Source organism: the organism of the source record quoted next, unplaced genomic scaffold (assembly GCF_019419815.1).
Source record: "Pyrus x bretschneideri cultivar Hongxiangsu unplaced genomic scaffold, Pyrus_bretschneideri_v1 Contig65, whole genome shotgun sequence".
Classification (NCBI taxonomy): Eukaryota; Viridiplantae; Streptophyta; class Magnoliopsida; order Rosales; family Rosaceae; genus Pyrus; species Pyrus x bretschneideri.
The window spans coordinates 1,258,733-1,280,303 of record NW_025999804.1 but is presented as its reverse complement, the minus strand read 5'-3'; the positions used below and the strand labels follow the sequence as shown (position 1 = coordinate 1,280,303).

General features: G+C 37.8%; 1 protein-coding gene across 1 annotated transcript; it reads right to left on the bottom strand.

Annotated features, from left to right (window-relative positions):
- Positions 1–17,153: 17,153 nt before the first annotated feature.
- On the bottom strand, positions 17,154–18,473 carry LOC103935746 (MADS-box transcription factor PHERES 2-like). Its single transcript, XM_009345551.2, has one exon. It carries the CDS (start codon positions 18,471–18,473, stop codon positions 17,154–17,156), a length of 1,320 nt encoding a protein of 439 aa, XP_009343826.2.
- Positions 18,474–21,571: the final 3,098 nt, after the last annotated feature.

The window sequence follows — 21,571 nt, the reverse complement described above, 5'->3', positions numbered from 1 at the left end:
AATACTTTAATACGTTTATTAATTTATTTGAATAAGTTTTAATTAATATCGGCCCTAATATGGTTTGTTTCTGTTTAACAGAAAAGAGCCAAGGCCAACACAATAAATAGGTCAAAACAACTTCTCCACCACTTTGGCTCTCAATGCTACTCCTATAGGATGGAAAGCAACGTTAGGTAAACACATTTTTTAAACAATTTAAACACATGTTACTGTAGACACCAAAATTTCAGTGAAATAAATGTTAACCAATGCATTAAAATTACAACATTTATTCATTTCACCTACATCACACATTCATTTCACCAACATTACACATTTACTTCACCTACCAACTCCACTTATTTCACCTACAACATCCACTCACTTCACCAAAAAAATGGATGGTGGTGATTCACTCTCAAAGCCTATAAATAGGCTTCTCCATCAAGAGAAAAGAAGAGGAATTTACATCACCCCAAAACCTTGAAGCTTTGAAACTCTAAAGCTCTCAAGCAAATCCCGAAGAATCAGTAAAACCCTCTTCGTTCTTCGTCAAATCCTCCTTCAAGATCAAGCCCCGACGGCCCTTGAAGAAACTTCCCTCAACCTTCGAGATCAAGCCTTGACGGCCCTTGAAGAAAGTGTTCATCGTTCATCATCTGTTCATCCTAAGATTAAGCCCCAACGGTCTTTTGGATTAACAAAAATCAACAAACCCATACACCCATTCTTCAAGATCAAGCCCAACGGCCCTTGAAGATCCATTCATCAACTGTTCATCCCTAGATCAAGCCCCGACGGCCCTTTGGATCAACAACTCATCAACAAACCTACACCCTACGAAGATAGAATCAGAGGATCAAATTACAAAGAGATTGTAAACCCAAAATCATTAGTACAAAAATATATTTTGTACACGTATTCTTGTTTCAGGAAAATTCGTGTTTACAAATTTGGCATCAAGAAAAGATCAAGCTATTCCTACAATTAAAGCGAAGAACAAGAACGTCATCGCCGCAAGTGGTGATATTTCGGGCATCATAACCCGAAGTAAGGCAAGAGCTCTTTTTTGGCCGCGGATTCCGCCCCTGCATTAACTCTGTCAAAGGAACAAGAGCACCTAAGGCACGAACCTGTGATCACCCTAGCCTTGCTAAGGGCAGCAAGAGGGGAAAGCCCAAGGAAATACTCAGAGTCCTTACTCTCCGATGCTAATTCAAACGACAGTACAACCATGCAAGTCATGACCACTGGAGCAACTTCAATTGAGGAGCAGCTAGCTTAGATGAATGAAGCAATCGCAAAGCTCACACGGACTGTGGAAGAGAAGGACTTGCAGATCGCCGCACTCGTCAACCAACTAGATGCGCGGCCCGACGTGAAAGTCGACCCAAATGTTGGTCTATTAAAGAAAGAAGTCGACGAAGAAGAGGAGCCTCCAGCAAACAAAAATATATTTTGTATACGTATTCTTGTTTCAGGAAAATTCGTGTTTACAGTTACTCTTTATTACACAACTAATAGCATATTTGTTATTATTTTTTAATTCTAGTGGGGTTGGAGTTTCCTAAGATTGACACATTTAACGAGGTATACATGTGGCTCGAGGATGAGTTGACGGAGAAGCTCCATGTAAGTTTTTGTAATACTTAAATTTATAATTATTATTCATTTTAAATAAATGTTATATAAATATTAATTAACTTGATTTTATTATTACAGGTTACTATGGTGGAGAAGAGCCAGGCTGATACTCTCGATCAGAGACGCGATCCTAGTGGGGGAAGGTGCATCGGGGCATGGGGAATGCCCACCATCATGAGATGGGATGACACATCCTGACCTGGAATGTCCACTAGGACTCTGAATCGAGCTATGTTGGCCGACACTTGGAAGGTGATGAAGCCATAAAGTGTAGTGATTTGGAAAATGTAAATAAATTTAACCCTAAAAGTGCCTAATTATAAGAGTGCACTAGTGAGTGGGAATGAACCCATTTTACACGTGGTGTCAGAGCATAAGTACAGTACAGTAAGATAGGGTGAGAATTATACCCTTGAAGGTAATCGTCTATACCAAGATTTGCCAAGAATCCTTGTCAATACAAAAGCTCAGTAATAAAACCTGGAGGGGCGAAAAACAAGGGTAAGTGGGCCTAAAAACAAAGCTTTATAGATACCTTTTTGAAAACATTATAACCCCTCGCCATAAAACAAGTACAGTTCCCAAATATACATACTACGTATAGTATAAAAATACTTACCTTAGCCATTAAATTTCAAGGATACCATACGTCACAACTTTCGTAACCAAATACAAGACGTCCGTAATCACATATTTTCGCCTAAATAAACTTTTCACATTGAATGCTTATCAATAGATGTAATAATGATATACGCTCTAGTACTACAATCACGTGAAGACTGGTGCTATGCGCTGCACATATGAGTCAGATTGCCTATTGCAACCTGTACGACAGAACTGGCACCTACAATAGATCCAAAGTGAGTGTACAGTGCGATGTGCACATATACCTGAAAGCCTAGCCCTGGCCTCGGTGAGTACTAACACCAGTGCAACAATGATGAGCAAATAACTTAAATATAATCATGCCACAATAATTTCTACAATTCTAGTCAATATAATTCTATTCATGACCAGAGATGTAATTAAGGCATCCCCTTTAATAATAAGCTTCCTGTGCATCCCGTAGGATTAGTTCATCATTTCCTGACAATAAGGCATTTCCTATAAACGTTAATTTAATCATGGCAATCACGTAGAGAATTTATTAATAATTGTATATATGGAAACTAACCAATGCACACACACACACACACACAAACACACACACACACACACACACACACACAGAGACATATATATATATATATATATATATATATAAAGAAAAGACCCACTCACAGATCACGTTGTCGAGTTGAACCTGTTCGAACTAGAATAGCTGAAGTCACCGATAATAATCGCACCTAAGCACAATCTTAGGACCCATTAGTAAAACTCCACTAAAACAATTAAATTTGGAAAAACGAAGTGCGAATTTGGAATCAGAGCGTCGAAATACGCTAAGGAGGGTCCTCGACAAATTTTGTAAAAAGTTAACAAAAGGTTGATGGTCAACCCTAATTTCACTAAATTAAAACGATGGTCAACTGAAGGGAAATTTATGTCCTAGCTAAGAACATGTAAAGAACATTTGAATACATAGGCAAACTATTAACAAATTAAAGTAGGCATGCATCCAAAAACAATTCATAAAACCCATGACTTTCAAAGCCTAGTATATGGTGAACCATAACTCTTTAACAACATTAAAGAGAAGAAAGGATTTAGAGAATCATTACCCTTGTAGCTCATCCTTGATTACACAAGGGATTCACCCAAGTGGAGGGCCTTCAAGTCACCTCCTTTGCTTCCTTGAGGATTTGAGGATATGTTCTCCAAAACACCAAAAGCTTGATGTCTCCAAGTCTCTACACCAAAGATTAATTGTGAAGATAAAAATGGATGACTTAGGGGAGAGGAAATTGCTAGATATCCCTCCCTAAGTGGCCGGCCTCCCTTGTTGAAATAGAGAGAATAATTTCACCCAATTTCATCAAGAAAAACCCTAAATGAAATAAAGTTATAATTTTGAATTTATACTTTATTTCTTGTGAGTGGCAAACTTGTAATTAACACAAGTTTGGTATCCCTCACTATTCATGGCCGGCCTCTCTAAGTGTCTGGGCTAATTGCCCATTTTGTTTTAGTTGTCATACAACTTAAACATAATGGGCCTTGTGGACCAAAACACTTTTGGGCCCCTAAACCCAAAACCAACTTAGAAGTCCAATACGAACGTTTCGTATAATTAATTAACTAATTAATTAACTTTGACCATACTTCAATTAACCATTTAATTGCTTATCCATTTCATTTAATTACTTCACTTTCATCCTTACTCGGTGTACGATCCATTAGGTTCCAATTAGCGAGGCAGTGGGCGATGTTACTCTTAACTATCGATTGTGAATTGAAACCATATTTCAATTCTCCCTTAAGATTAGTGTTTGCTAATCTTTAGGGCTTCCACAAACCATGAGTGACACCTAGCAGAATGTCATGGTTACCCAAGCTAAGTAGAAGTGGTTGGAGAACCTATCCAGTTACAACTACAATGCAATACGGTCCTTCTCTAATACAATACTCTTAATCACATTGTTGAAGTGATAGTTTGTTTCATGTCTACTATCCAATGTGATACTTCCCTATATGATTCGCTTGAATAAGATTTGGAACAAACTTCCTAAGTCATATTCATATGCTTTGGCCGAAGACTCTCGAATCATATCTTAGAGTATTCTCCTTCCACCATGGAAGGTTAGAGATCCCTTGTTGTGCATTCATATGCCTACATGACTAGATAGCTTGACCCCAACCATGCCGTGGACACTCCAAAGGAATGCCATTTGACATGATCAAAGATCAAGGACCTAACCATTAGACATCTATGATGCCTCAAGTCAAAGGACTACTTTGCATATTGTAACCATCGAGTTCTTACATGACATGTATGTTTGAACTCTCTTTTGATCATAGTTCAGTGTACTCGATTACTCTTTCGAGCACCTATGTGTTTGTCTTAGTGTCCAACACTAAATGACTTGAGACTTGTCATATCCATACTTGAGTCGACATAACACATACTAACCTTAGCGGATTGTCAATGTCCAATTGGCAACCCTATGGCTAGGAACGTTTTTGGAATGAACATAAGAGAAAGGTCTCGAAAATCTAACTTACTTAGATCACTTATCTCTTAGATCAAATACATTCCTTGGATTCCCTTATTGCTTAAACACAAGATACAATAAATAGTGATTAACAATAAGCTTTGCCCTCCATTAAACATTTAAAAGTTTAATACATTAAGTATTCCAAAAAGCTATTACATCAAATGAGTGGCTTTGTGGGCATACTTCCAACATCAACTACATTAAAACTTTATAATTTCACTAAATGGATGTCAAAAATGGACTCGAGGCGTCAAAATTAGCCTAGGAGGAATCTTAAGAAAATTCCGAAAAATCAACCCAAGGAATATTCTCAAAATATTCTGAGTCTAATTCAGCAATGGGTTGGCCTGGGACAAAGGCCCAAAGGCTTAAGCTTAAAGTTTTGGGCCAAATTTGGGCTTAGGCCCAAGGATCTAGATTTGCCACTGCAACTGCCGAGTAAAGCCCATCTCCGAGCACCTAATTTCTTCACTAAACCTAGCCCATCTCCGAGCACCTACTTTTGGTTCCTCAATTGTGGCTGAAGTTGGTGGGAAAACAGCTCGAAGCTATCGGGAAAATCTGGGATATCTTCCCCACAACGGTTATGTACCAAAACTCACATAAAAACCCTTAAGAAAGCTAGAAACATATGTTAAAACATGATCCAAGACGTTTTGGGTGATCTTTAGAACTTACCATTGTCGGAATTCAAGAAATCTTGCCGAGAAGTATGGCGATGGTGCCATCGTTGCACCTACGCATCGAGCATAGTACCAAGTCCGAAAAAGTGTTTAAGAGGAGCAAGAAGGATAGGGACAGTTTGGAGGGTGCGCCACCGAGCTTGGTGTTCGTCATTGCAGTCCAAGGAGACGAAAGAGGTAAACAGCTCTGAGAGAGATAAGTGAGGGGAGAGAGAGTTGAGAAGGTTGGAGAGAAGGGTGAGGTGGCAATCATCCATTGGGAGAGTGATGTGAGAGAGATTTGGATACTGAGAGATAGTGTCCCTAGATATAGGGAGGCACGGGATAAGTTGTAGTGTGGGTGTGGGTCCCACATCTAGAAAAACTAATAAAATAATAAAAAGATCCAATTAGAAAATAATAATTTAGTAATATAAAATGCTATAAGATAGTTAGCATAATAATTTCTTCAAAAATAACTTTCAAATTCGTGGTTCCATAAAAGTTTAACCGTAACTCCGATTTATGTTCTCATTGCGCCTATGCCTTCGTACCATCGAGCACTTCGAGAATACGTTAAAATAGTAGCTTGTACATGTCATGGAAGGACGGTCAAAGAAAATCAATATTCTCGCCTCTAGGGCATTTTCATCAATTCACGCTTTTAAAATTAATAAAATCGTAAAAGTAGGGATGGGTTGTCACAATCTACCCACCTTAAAAAAATTTCGTCCCCAAAATTTGAAATCATTTGTTATACAAAAATAGTGAAAAGACAACATAAAATTAACTATGTAAAGAAGATATCAAGTTAGAGTGGTTGCATAAAAGAGAATGCCATTTCATCGCGATCGGATTGTAGTGATTCCTTTTTCATGCCTCCAAACTCAAACTTTCCTTCTCCGTCAATAAAATACTACAATATAAAATCCTTTATGAAAACATCAAGTCAAAAATAGATATATAGTAACATATCATCAAAATACGTATATAACACAGCGTATAATTTAAAATAGTTGAGCTGAAATCGAAACTGAACATAGAAAAATTTCACCGACGCACTTGTAGCATAACATCCTCTGAGAATAAGCATGTAGTATCTTTGGGTCAAGCCCCAAACAATAAATAGATAACTAAAAATGCTAACGTAAAAAGACCTACTTGTTCACTTGTTTAACGAATCCAACGAATAAGTTATTGATATTAGGGTCTGCAGCCCACAATCCTGACAACTCACTGTTGTCACAGTAAGCAAGCAAATAATTCTTGATGGTGCAATATTACCATCTTGCCCCTCATTGGGAATTACACGTATATCATCTGAACAAAGCCTCAACCGTGCTCACGCACTACCCTCTTAGGTAACATCGTAAATATTGTATAACTTCCTACATCTTAATCTCGATCATTCAAATACATATTCGTAATACTCACCTGTCAATCTTGTACTGTGTGTAAAATCTCTATACCATGGCTCAAACCATCACCAAACCAAAATAATAACTATCGTCGTACGCAACATAAGCACAGATAGGTGTCTAATATAACCGGCTAAAACTATAAAACATACAAAAGCAATATGTTCTCAAAGGTTCGGATAGTTCATTTAGACCAACCGTTAGTCTAAAGGTGAAATGTGGTATGTGACAAAACTTAATACACATAGGCTTCAAGAAGACTTCCCAAGATTTGGAAGCAAAACGCACATCACAGTGAGATACAGTAGTATCATGTACACTATGCAACCAAACATTGTAATTCACATATGCCTCAGCAAGTAGATTCATTCTAAATTTCTCTCGAATTTAGTGAAAAACTCTGTCGAGAAGGCTAAAAGAACAATTAAGAATTTGAGGATCAAAATGAGTCCATCAAATCTAGGACACAAGGTAACTATAGTGAATGCATGACATCTCGCTACAATGGTGGCTTCCGGGATATTCAATCACCAACATTAAGAATTCTTTTAGCAGAGTATCTGTGAGATGAATGACAAATTAATGGTCACAACTGCAATTCCAATGTCAACGGTTCTTCTAGACAGTCTATCGGCTTCAAAATAATACAAATTGCAGTTGGGTAGACACGTACACAAGGTTAACTAGAATGCCTTCTGGCACAGAGGGGTATATATGCAATCATAATTAAAGTAGAAACTGATCGAAAACATCATAAAATCCGATAAATTCAAGAGCGAGTAAGTTTACAAAGTGGTCGGACCAACTGAAAATTGACTGACTTGTCAAGTCGATCTCTAATCACCGAAACATCATCATAATCTCCACATGTACAAGATATCTCGTACCAGGAGTTTGTGGTGATATTCCCTAGTTGCATTTGGATACAAGAAGTGATTATAACCACTCGAATGATTTCTTGATAATTTAGATATAATGTCAAATTGATGATTTTGAACTTCAACTAGAAAGGAATAAGAAAGGTTAGAAATGTTAAAGGGTAGATATAGCTTTTGTAGTGGTAAACAGTAACTACGTTTACACAATCGGGATGACACACGATAGTGCAATCGTAGGCATTGATTTGGTTCTTCCATTGTTGCTCCAATGAAGATGTATTTAGGGAGTCTACGGTTGGTAAAGACTTTGGACACGTTTTTCCACAGGGAAGTGTCATCCGGTTTTTCAAATGAAAATGGTAACTTTTGACTTTAAGTCATAACTAAGATGGTTCATTTCGTATGGTTCCAAACGCTGGGGAAAGAAATGTGATGCTCGGTCATGCTGCATCTACACCGCCGAAACATCCAAAGAACATCATGGATTTCAGAATGATCAATGTCATCAAAAGGTGTAAAACAAAGGTAAGGTGAGATAATAGTTCGATTGTTAGAAACATTATTCATAATCAACATCCCAAACTAACCTAACTTCCCTCGATCGATAAGTGTAGTGGAAGTATGCCCACAAAGCCACTCATTTGATGTAATAGCTTTGGGAATACTTATTGTGTTAAACTATTATATGTTTAATGAATGAAGGGAAAATCTTATTGTTAATCACTATTTATTGTATTATGTGTTTAAGCAATAAGGGAATCCAAGCAATGTATTTAATCTAAGAGAGAAGTGATCTAAGTAAGTTAGATTAACGAGACCTTTCTCTTATGTTCATCCCTAAAACATTCTTAGCCATAGGATTGCCAATTGGGCATTGACAATCCGCTAAGGTTAGTATGTGTTATGTTAACTCAAGCGTGAGTATGACTAGTCTTAAGTCATTTAGTGTTGGACACTGAGACAAACACATAGGTGCTCAAAAGGTAATCGAGTACACTGAACCACGATCAAAAGAGAGTTCGAACATACATGTTATGTAAGAGCTCGTAAGTTGCAATATGTAAAGTAGTCCTTTGAATTGAGGCATTCTAGATGTCTAATGGTTAGGTCCTTGATCTTTGATCATGTCAAAGGCATTCCATCGAGAGTGTCCACGACATTATTGGGGTCAAGCTATCTAGTCATGTAGGCATATGAATGCACAACAAGGGATCTCTAACCTTCCATGGTGGAGGGAGAATACTCTGAGATATGATTCGGGAGTCTTTGGCCAAAGCATACGAATATGACTTAGGAAGTTTGTTCTAAATCATATTCAATTGAATCATATAAGAGAAGTATCACATCGGATAGTAGACATGAAACAAACTATCACTCAAACAATGTGATTAAGAGTATTGTATTAAAGAAAGACTGTATTGCATTATAATTGTAACTGTATAGGTTCTCCAACCACTTCTACTTAGCTTGGGTAGCCATGACATACTGTTAGGTGTCACTCATGGTTTGTGGAAGCCCTGAAGATTAGGAAACACTAAGCTTTATAGAAGGCAGAATTGAAATGTAGTTTTAATTCACAATCGATCGTTAAGAGTAACAATCGCCCACTACCTCGCTAATTGGAACCTAATGGATCGTACACCAAGTAAGGATGAAAGTGAAAAAATATAAATGAGATGGATAAGCAATTAAATAGTTTAATTGAGAACAGTCAAGATTAATTAATTAGTTAATTAATCTTACGAAAGGTTCATAATGGGCTTTTAAGTAGGTTTTGGGTTTCGGGGCCCAAAAAGGTTTTTGGTCCACAAGGCCCATAGAGTTTAGGTTGTGTGACAACTAAAACTGAATGGAAATTAACCCAAAAACAAAGTCAAAACCAGCCAAGGGTGAGTGGTAGCAAACTTGGGTTAATTGCAAGTTTCCCACTCACATGTGAGGTAGTATAAAGTCATCTTTATAACTTTTCTCACTAGGGTTTTTCTTGGGTTAAAGAAGAGAAACTTTTTCTTTTCCCTTTCTCTATAGAGGCCAGCCACTTAGGGAGACTTTTACTAGCATCTAAAATCTCTCTAAGTCATCCATCTTCTCTTCACACTACATCTTTGGTGTGGAGACTTAGAGGTACCAAACCTTTGGTACTTTTTGTAGTTCCTTTCCTCAAATCCTCAAGGAGCAAAGGAGATTCAAAAGTAAGAAAAATTAAAAGAAAGATTCAAGGAGCTAGGAGGTGACTTGAAGGCCCTCCACTTGGGTGAATCCCTTGTGTAAACAAGGATGAGCTTCAAGGGTAATGAATCTCAAAAACTCTTTTTTCTTTAATGTTGTTAAAGAATCTTGTGCTTTACCATTCACTAGGCTTTGAAAGTCATGGGTTTTTAGAATTGTTTTTGAATGCATGCCTACTTTAATGTGTTAATAGTTTGCCTATGTGTTCAAATGTTCTCACATGTTCTTAGCTAGGACAAAACTTTTCCTTCAAAATGAGGAAAGACACTATAGCCAAAAAATTGCTAACCAATTGTCGCTAAATTCGACAAGACCAAAGATATCTCAAATCTCACAAGACTTTGTGAGAATTTCAACTTTCTTCCGCTAAAACCTTTTGAGAAAAAGAAAATAATATTGTCTACCAAGATCACATCTCCCGAGAGAAGTGCCAATTTAATTAAAGTTAACAGTTGAGGAATTTGCTATAAAGCTGACTACCAATGTTTAATCTCGTTGCTGGGATAGATGAGAAAGTCATACGTAAAAGTATTACGAATTCGTCAGGCTATGGAAGAAAACTAGGGCTCAAGAATTTTAGTGAAAAGGCCAACATTTTGAAGTATGGGTTAGCGATTTTAATCATTACCCGATTGAGTTGCTAGAATCTAGGTACGATCTTAAGGTTCAATATTTTGCCTTCGCAGATAGGTTTGAGGTTCCCTAGATAAAATGTTTGGTTGGATAAATTCCTATTCAATAAGCTTTTGTAACTAAATTCTCTCAATGATATAGGAGTTGTTCCAAAAGATGCAAGAAAAACTTGTGTAATACGAGAAAGTAGGTCAATGATGTACTTCACTTCACCATTTGGTGATATCCTAGTTAAAATTTTGAGAAATGATGCCAAGGGTATGTATCCTCCAAACGTACCATACTATTTCCTTTCACTACGCCATGTGCTAATAGGTCTTCATAGCTTTCTCGATACTCAATTCACTTTAATACTGAGAAATTAACTCATACTTCGATTCTATTGTCTACCTGTGGAAGTGATTGAAAATGTGGCTAGTTGAAGAGGTTTCGTTTACTGTCCTAATACAAAGCTTGCTCCTAAGTTTCCATGTTTTAGTTTCTTTGGCTCAGGTAGTCACTTTAATCGATCTATTAGTCATGCTGCTAATTAATGCACATATGATATTTTGATATTGTTCGCTACCCTGAAACTATGAACGGACTTTCTAGCACAATGTATCACTCCCGGATACTAGTACATGTGTTCGGTATCAGAAATCATAAGGCCTGAATACTAGTTGACAATTCCTGGATATCAGACATCATTGTCAATTAGTAGCACCACTGTAGACTGATTGCAGGTTAGAGCCCTCTTGGGTAGATGGTTTCAGATGATTGGTAACGAACTGGTCCTATGAGGTAGTCTCATTAATTCTAGGGAAAATACTTACTACTTTGGGGATTTCTACTGACCATAGGTATAACAACTCACACTCTCATGCCTATACTTATCGAAATGACGAGTATAACATCGAATAAATTTTGAGAACTAGTATTGTTTGAGACGTCCTAAGGCCAGAAAAAGGAATTTGCTAAAAATCTACTTTAGAACGGACTTAAATGGAAGTCGATTTTCCTCTTGAAGATTTGGAATGATCATTGGTGTATTTGAAAAGATTAGTGCTATCAGGGACCAAAAGTGATTGTCCCCCAATGTTCTTTCATCAAGTGTTCCCACTGTAGCACCACATTGTCAATAAGTCACCTAATCCGCCTAATAGTTGGGAAAACTATCATATTTTTTTTATTCAACAAGGTGGCAAGATTCGATAATTAGGTTTAGGAACCGAGAATGCTTACATCATGCGTGTGATGAATGCAGTATTGCCCAAACTTATGCTCTGATACCAAACAGACACACCCCGACCTGGAATGTCCACTAGGAGTCTGAATCGAGTTGTATTGGCCGACACCTAGAAGGTGATGAAGCCATAAAGTGTAGTGATGTGGAAATTGTGAATAAATTTAAACCTATAAGTGCCTAAGTATAAGAGTGCGCTAGTGAGCGGGAATGAACTCATTTCACACGTGATGTCAAAGCATAAGTATAGTATAGTAAGATACGGTGAGAATTTTATACCCTTGCAGGTAATTGTCTATACCAAGATTTGCCAAGAATCCTCGTCGATACGAAAGTTCAGCACAAAACCTAGATGGGCGAAAAACAAGGGTAATTAAAACAAAGCTTTATAAAAACCTTTTTGAAAACATTTAACCCCTCGTCGTAAAACAAGTATAGTTCCCAAATATACATACTATGTACAGTATAAAAGTACTTACCATAACCAACAATATTTCAAGGGTACCATACGTCACAAGTTTCGTAACCAAATACAAGACGTCCGTAATCACATATTTTCGCCTAAAACAACATATCACATCGAATGCTCATCGACTGATGCTAACACACGAGTTCATACAGAGGTATTCTGACATGAACACAACTGGGTGTAATAATGACATATGCTCTAGTATTACAATCACGTGAAGAGTAATGCTATGCGCATCACATACAAGTCGGAGTTGCCTATTGCAAACTGTACGACAGGACCAGAACCTACAATGGATCCAAAGGGAGCGTATAGTGCGATGTGCACATACACATGAATGCCTAGCCCTGGTTCGGGCAAGTACTAACACCAGTGCAGCAATGATGAGCAAATAACTTAAGTATAATCATGCCATAGCAATTTCAACAATTCTAGTCAATATAATTCTATTCATGACCATAGATATAATTAATGGTTTAGGGTTTAGGGTTTAGTAATTTCAACAATCCTAGTCAATATAATTCTATTCATGACAATAGATGTAGTAATTTCAACAATCCTAGTCAATATAATTCTATTCATGACAATAGATGTACTTAAGGCATCCCCTTTAATAATGAGCTTACCTTTGCATCATGTAGGATTATTTCATCATTTTCTGACAATAAGGAATTTCTTATAAATGTCAATTTAATCATGACAATCACGTAGAGAATTTATTAATAATTGTATATATGGAAACTAACCAATACATACACACACACACACACATATATAAAGAAAAGACCCCTTCCAGATCACGTCGTCGAGTTGATCGTGCTCGAACTAGAATAGCCAAAGTCACCGATAATAATCGCGCCTAAACATAATATTAGGATCCATTAGTAAAACTCCACTAAAACAATTAAATTTGGGAAAATGGAGTGCGAATTTGAAATCAAGGCATCAAAATACGCTAAGGAGGGTCCTGAGCAAATTTTGTCAAAAGTCAACGAGAAGGTCGACGGTTAACCCTAAAATGTCAGCCGCGAGGCCCCGATGGTCAACTGCGTTAAAACTTTATAATTTCACTGAATGGATGTCAAAAAATGGACTCGGAGCATTGAAATTAGCCTATGAGGAATCCTAAGAAAATTTCGAAAAATCAACCCAAGGAATATTCCAAGAATATTATGAGCCTAATTCAGAAATGGGTTGGCTTGGAACAAAGGCCCAAAGGCTTAAGCCTAAAGTTTTGGGTCAGATTTGGGCTTAGGCCCACGGATCCGAATTAGCCCCTTTCTTTTTCCTTTTTTTTTGTTTTCCTTTTCTTCTTCTCCAACAGGTTGCCACTGCAACCGCCGGGTAAAGCCCAGCTCTGACCACCAAATTTCTTCACTAAACCTAGCCTTCCAATATATCAAATCGAAGCTCAAAGAACAAGGAACCGAAATGTACCTTTTGTTTCCTCAATCGTGGCCGGAGTTGGTCGGAAAACGGCTTGAAGCTGCCAGGAAAATCTAGGATATCTTCCCGGCAACGATTCTGTACCAAAACTCACATCAAAACCCATAAGAAAGTTAGAAACATATGCTAAAAGAAGATTCAAGACGTTTTGGGTGATATTTAGAACTTACCATCTTCGGAATTCAAGAAATCTTGTCGAGAAGTATGGCGATGGTGCCATCGTTGCACCTGTGCATCGAGCATAGTACCAAGTCTGAGTAAGTGTTTGAGAGGAGCAAGAAGGATAGGGACGGTTTGGAGGGTGCATTGTTTGGCTTGGTGTTTGCCACTACACCGTCCTGGTGCAGTCCAAGGAGATGGGAGAGGTAGAGAGCTATGAGAGAGATAAGTAAGGGGACAGAGAGTTGAGAGAATTAAAGAGATGGGTGAGGTGGCAATCATCCATTGGGAGAGTGAGGTGAGAGAGATTTGAATATTGAGAGATAGTGTCCCGAGAGATAAGGAGGCACATGATGAGTTTTTGTGTGGGTGTGGTTGTGGGTCCCATGGCCAGAAAAACTAATAAATAATAAAATGATCCAATCAGAAAATAATAGAATAATAATTTAGTAATATAAAATACTATAAGATAATTAGAATAGTAATTTCTTCAAAAATAACTTTCGAATTCGTAGTTCCTCAAAAGTTTAACCGTAACTCTGATTTCTATTTTGATTGAGCCTACGAGTTCGCAGCATCGAGTACTTTGAGAATACGTTAAAATAGTAGCTTGTACATGTCCCGGAAGGATGGTCAACGAAAGTCAATATTCTCGCCTCTAAGGCATTATTATCAATTCACACTTTTAAAATTAATAAAATCTTAAAAGTAGGGGCGGGTTGTCACATGGGAGCCTCCTCTTCCAGCTTAACCTCAGCTAGGTCCAATCGTTGATAGAGCAAGTTGTGAAACTCCAGCAGTAGGTAAAGGCCCAAAATGCCCACATCACGACCCAGATTGCCCATATTGCTACCCAGGAGTCTAGGATGGCCCAGATCATCTCTACTCTTTAGATGTTCGGCTTTCACATCTTAGCCACTGCATCTCCTCCTCATACATCTTCAATCTCCTAGGCCCCCGACCCAGCATAACCGACCATTAGAATTGACAGCGATGATTTTGCTTTGTTTTTTTCTTTCTTAAATATTCATACTTTTTCAATTTTCTCCGGCTTATACATACATTTTCTTATTTGTTTTAAATCAATATTTTTCCTCATCAATTACTGTTTCTAATTTAATTTATATTTTTAAAATTATTTTGTTTAAAATTCATTTTATAAATATTTTTTTAAAAGAAATTAAAAAAACATTTGTGCGACGAAAGACTTCGTCGCATTAAAGTAATGGAAAGCAAATATTCATCACACAAAATCCTACCTAAGAATTCTTCTCGTCCCCAGTAATTTAGCACGATGACAGGACTTCGTGGTGATAAATCTTGTTATAAAAAAAACTTCATCCCTCTAAACTTTATGCGACGAAGTATCGTTTCGTCACTCTGGCCTTATGCCACATAGATCTTCGTCCCTTTAAACTTATTGCAACAAATCCTTGTTTGTTGCACAAAATACTTTGTCCGACGACTGTTCTTCATCCCTCTAAACTTAGTGTGATGAAGCATCTATTCGTCGTGTAAAAGTGTCACATCCCAGCCCGGGCCCCCACCACATCCCGGGCTTAATTCCACCGTAGCACGATATTGTCTACTTTGGGCCCTTACCACACCCTCACAGTTTTGTTTCTGGAAACTCACACGAGAACTCCCTAGTGGGTTAGCCATCCTGGGAATGCTTTCGCCCGAACTCGCTTAACTTTGAAGTTCTGATGGAACCCGAAGCCAGTGAGCTCCCAAAAGGCCTCATGCTAGGTAGATATGGGAATATACATATAAGGCTTACATGATCCACTCCCCTGGGCGCTGTGGGATGTTATAACCCACCCCCCTTAGGGGCCCGACGTCCTCGTCGGCACACTTCCGGCAAGGGATTGGCTCTGATACCAAATTGTCACATCCCAGGCCGGGCCCCCACCACATCCGGGCTCGACTCCACTGTTGCACGATATTGTCCTTTTTGGGCCCTTACCACACCCTCATGGTTTTGTTTCTAGGAACTCACACGAGAACTTTCCAATGGATCACCCATCCTGGGAATGCTCTTGCTCGAACTCGCTTAACTTCGAAGTTCTGATGGAACCGGGAGCCGGTGAGCTCCCAAAAAGCCTCGTGCTAGGTAGATATGAGAAATATATATATATATATATATATATATATATATATATATATATATATATATATATAAGGCTTACAGGATCCACTCTCCTGGGCGATATGGGATGTTACAAAAAGACTTTGCACGAAAATTGTTCTTCTCTTCATCACGCATAACCTTTCTTTACGAGCCTTGAGCGACAAAGTGGTGGCGACGAAATTCTTCTTTGTGCAATGGTTGGTGTTTCATTGTGATAATTGTTAAATGTAGTAGTGTTAACAATGTGTTATACCATTGATCCTTTTCACTAATGATGCCTATTCTTCCATTAAATTTAGGGGTATATTAGGAACTCCATCTACATCACTAAAAATGAATTTAAAATGAGAAATGAGAAAGAAAAAAGAACAAAAAAAAAAAATCAAAGTTTTTTAGTGTTAAAAAAAAATTTGAATGCACAGGAATTTTTTTCCATAGTTCAATATATGATTTATTAATTGTTTATGTCCAAGCACAATTCAACCTCCTACCAACTTTAATATCGCATTGTTTAATATTTACAAGTTGCAAAAGTCCAACTATTTTTATTTTGTTTGTAGTTCAATTTCTTTTTGTTTTATGTTTAAAATATTATCTATAAATGTTCATTTATGTTTTAGTTTCTTCTATTGGTTTTTTTAAGTTTTAAGTTGAAACTCCTAATATACTTCTAGATTTAATACAGGAAATATGATGTCAGTGAAAATGACCAAAGGTGCAACACATTGTTAACTTTGATGTTGTGCACCTTGTGGCCTAAAAAAACTAATATGAGAGTTCAAGAACTAAAATTGAAATAGAGGTATAAGTTCAAAGATGATTGCTACAATTAAACCATAACTGTCAATCAATGTACAATGATTTCTCAATTTGTTCTATTGAAGTTCTAAAATTCATTCAATAAGCAGCAGATTACAAAGAGAGACAATGGAAGAAAAAGAAGACTGAGAAAGCTTGGATCTCTGTAAAATGAACCTTCGGCATAAAAACCTCCTACAAGGAGGACAATTGACCAAAGAAAAAAAAAGAGCTCCTCCCACTTGACATTTATTACATTAATTAAAGATAAACTCCTGCATATGCTAATTGAAGATATCGAACAACAATGTAGAAAAGCACTGCAATTCAAGGTGAAGAAAAGGGAAACTGCCAACTTTGGCTAACATCATAAGGATGCCCAACATCACTCCCAGCGTTGCTACCTGCAAATAGTCCTTGGAGTAGCCCTACATCGCTTCCAGCACCATTACCTCCAAAAGATGCAGAAGGCAGATCCATATGACTTTCCGTACGGACTCCAATGTTGAATTGATGTGGCAAATGCCCAAATACTCCATTGTTTGATCCAGCCTTGTCGTCCCCAATACGAAATCCAGTATCCTCATTGTAAGACGTCATACCGAGCCCTAGATCACTTCCCACATTACTAGTAATACCTGCAGCTTTAATCGCATAACTAGGAAAAACCTCTTGCTCCATCCCAGTTCCACCATTCATGCCTTCAGAATTCATCAAAGTCAAGCTTTTATCGCTTCCATCCCCACCAACTCCCCAATCGCAAAAAGGACGACTCTCCTTGTAATTTCCATATTTGTTGTCACTTCCAACATAGTTTTGATATTTGAAGAATCCACTATGGACCCCCATGTTATCCCCAACGCCACTTCTAGGACCTTCAACACTCCTTATTTTCTTAGGCAACCCTAAATCACTTCCATCACAATTGCCTCCCAAGTTCCAAAAAGGCATCCCCATGTCATTTGCAATAGTAAAATTACCAAAGAGCGAGCTTGGTGGTATCACGATGTCACTCCTAACACTAATAGTAGGACCATAATTGTTCTGAATTTGCTTTCCCAGGTCTTTGTACATAAACAAAGACTCGGGAAAATCACTTCCAATTTGGCTTATCATTTCTGACTGATCTCCACCCCCTTGTGAAGGAGTACTTGGAGGATGATTAGGATTCTCCTGCTCAAAATAATCGATACGTTTTTGGATTTCTTTCATCCTCTCCTCTAAAGAAAAAACCACGCCAGTTAGATCATTATCATCAAATTCAAACAGGGGCTTACCTTTTTCAATAATTTGGTGCAAGACATTATTTGTGTTCAGCTCATTGTTCTTTTTCATAATCTTTCTGATTTGCTCTTGCATTTTGGCTGCCCTGTCCTTCAGGTAAGTCTCTTGGCTCATCATTTTCTTCCACCGCTCGAGATCTGGTATGCTTTGAAACCTTGCAATCAATCGTTCCACCACCGTGCGATCCGGCCACACGGTTGGCTCCTCACCGTCTTCGCCATAAACAATGATAAATGCACTGATGTCGCATAAGGTGGTTAGTTCACTCATTTTCTTCACCAAGCATGCATTTCTCTTTCTAAAGCTAGATTTTCTAGCATTATCATTCACTATCCATGCAAGCTTGACCTTATTTCTAGTCATGGTTGATGATAGTCTAATGCTCTACACTCCTGACTGCTCCCACCTAAGGGTATAAATAGATACGTCGAAAACAGTGATACGACTATCATCATCCACAAACACATCATGGGTGCAATGTTGATATGGAATGAAATTAAAAAATGCATCTTGGAAGATAGTGGTAATTAGTTATGACGATTTAATTTGAAAAAGGGGTGAGATGGTAAGTTATCAAATCACTTTTAATGTTTGTATATCCTCTTAAAAGGAAGAGTTTTTCCTTTTCAGTATGCAAGCATTTATGCACACGATTCCATACGATAATTTTTTTTAATCACAGCGTGCATAGCTCGACGTACCGAGTTCTAGTTAAATTTTACATTTGTGTTACTCTTCGGATATTTGACAAACTTTAATTAGAATATCTCATCTAGGTTTTCGTAATGTTGTACACAACCTATAATAATGTTTAAAAAACTTAATTAGAATTTCTCATCCTTTATTGATCATGCTTGTTTCGCAAGACATGGGAACCTGATACAGCACAGAATTAGCTAGGTTTTCTATATCCTTGGTTCCTACAATCTAGGAATTGCCTTGTGCCATAAGTAATCACTTCCAAGAGGATGCAATATCTACTCCTAGATATCCAATGGGATTCTCCGGTTTAATACAGAATTTATCATAAAAAAAATTTCTCTCCTGACTGGTATAAATACGCCCTTCTAGGGTCATCTTTGGTAGCACAATTATCGCACTCTACTCTCTTGCCCATCACTTGAGTTGTAACTTACTTAGCTTGACCGCCGAAGAGTCTTTGGCCGGTACATCCCCCTCCCCGGTCTCTGGCCTGTGCATGGTTGTCTACTCTTTTACAAGTCACTACGATTTATGCATCTATACCACTTGTGGCGGTTAGCGAATTTGGTTCCAACAACTGCTTATTTGGATTGAGATAATAATATTTTATGTGGTTTGTATGTACGCTTTAAATATATCAAATCGACTAATTTGCTTAATTTGCATCCGGATTAAAATAATATTTTATCAATTTAAATATTTTATTTGCTTAATTTGTATTAGAATTATATTAAAAAAAAAGGGAGTTGTTATTAGCACTCCAAAAATCTCATTCTACACTCCAAACTTTCTATATTAGGAAAGAAAAATACACTTGTGAGGAGTGTAGAATGAAATTTTTGGAGTGCCAATAACACTTTCCAAAAAAAATAGTCAATAAAATTAAAACAACATATAAAAAAAATGTGGAAAACTCTTGGCAATAAACATATGTTCATCACGCAAGAATATTATCTTATAATATTAAGTGACAAGAAAGTTTGTCGGATAATGTCACTTTCAGTGACAATAACCATATTTCATCACCAAAATGCAACTAGGGTTTGGTCTGGGTTTGGGCGACAAAGTTTTCAAAATTTCATAATTTTTTAATCTAAAAGTTTTGACAGCTCCCTCTCTCTCTCCCTCTCTCTCTCTCTCTCTCTCTCTCTCTCTCTCTCTCTCTCTCTCCCTCTGTCTCCTTCTCTCTCTTCTTCTCCCTCTCTCTCCCTCTCCCCCTATATGTCCCCTTAGTCCACACTCCATCCTTCTTTCTTATCCTCCGGCCTTCATTTGAAATTTGTCGGACCACTAACTCAATATTTTTCCATCTCTATCTCCTATCTCCATTATCTTTCTTATCTACCCGTTAAGGTCACTCCTTCACCACCATCGGGTACAGTAAGCAATACCTGTTGTAGCCTATTTTATCCAACAAAAACAATAGGGCCAACGGCAAGGGTAGAGAAATAGAGAGAGATGTGTTTGTAGAATTGTAGGGAAATGTGTGTGTTATCCCTCCTACGTTGTGCCTTTATTTATAGTAGTAAAGGGAGAGAAGATATTCCTTCATCCCCAAGGAATACAAGTTGTAATAGGAAAGGATTACTAGAATCAAATCTACTCTAGGATTTACACAATCACACTTAAACTAGGAAAGTTTACAACACTCCCCCTTGAGTGTGTAAATACTCAAAGTAGATTCAACATCATGCAGAAGTTGAGGGAGTCAACTCGTTGACACTAATTCTAAGGAACAACGCTTATTCTCAATAAGGTAGGAACTTACATAAGTAAGTAATTCTCACTAAAAAAACCCTAAGGCTATGGCAAAAACCAAAGGAGGGACAAAATCCATAGTCTAAGGAAATGTGTGAGAAATGCAAAGTCAAAAGAAACGTCTATGGGACATCATCAGGGATATCACCAGCCCAAGGTGGGTGCCTCGTTAAAACCTGGTTAGGTAGCAAAAACCCAGTGGTAAAAATGCTCCTAATCTTAGGGAAAAAGAGTACATTAAGATCAAGCAAGTATCCTCAGGATACTCCCCCTGAGTTTAACACAATTCCAAAGAGAAATAGCAAAGTTACAACTCAAAAAGTTTACGCATACCAATTCCATGAGCAAGCTTCTGAAACGTCGTCTTAGGCAGTGATTTGGTGAAAAGGTCGGCCAAATTGTCATGTGAACAGATTCGTGATTTCAATCTTCTGATGCTCTTGTTGTTGATGTGAAAAGAAGAACTTCGACGCAATGTGCTTGGTGTTGTCTCATTCGATGTAACCCTTCTTGAGTTGTTCGATGCATGCTGCATTGTCTTCAAAGATCGTTTTCGGGACATCAATGGTGGGATAACGATCGCATAAGCTTCGAATATGGCCCACAACTGCTCTCAACCAAAAGCATTCCTGAGTTGCTTCATGTAAGGCGAGAATTTCAGCATGGTTAGACAAAGTGGCAACTAAGGTCTGTTTAGTTGACCTCCAAGAGATTGCAGTGCCTCCAACGGTAAAGACATAAACTGTTTGAGAATGTGCCTTGTGCGGATCAGATATGTATCCTACGTCAGCATAACCAACAAGGCGAGAATTGACTTGAGTAGCAAAGGGTACGGCATCACTCGAGGATCCGTAGTACCCTTAAGGTAACGGAAAATGTCTTTCACGCTTGTCTAGTGTCTGCGTCTAGGTGCATTACTATATCTTGCTAAAAGATTAACAAGGAAGGAGATGTTGAGTCTAGTGCATTGAGCTAAGTACAATAAAGCGCCTACCGCACTT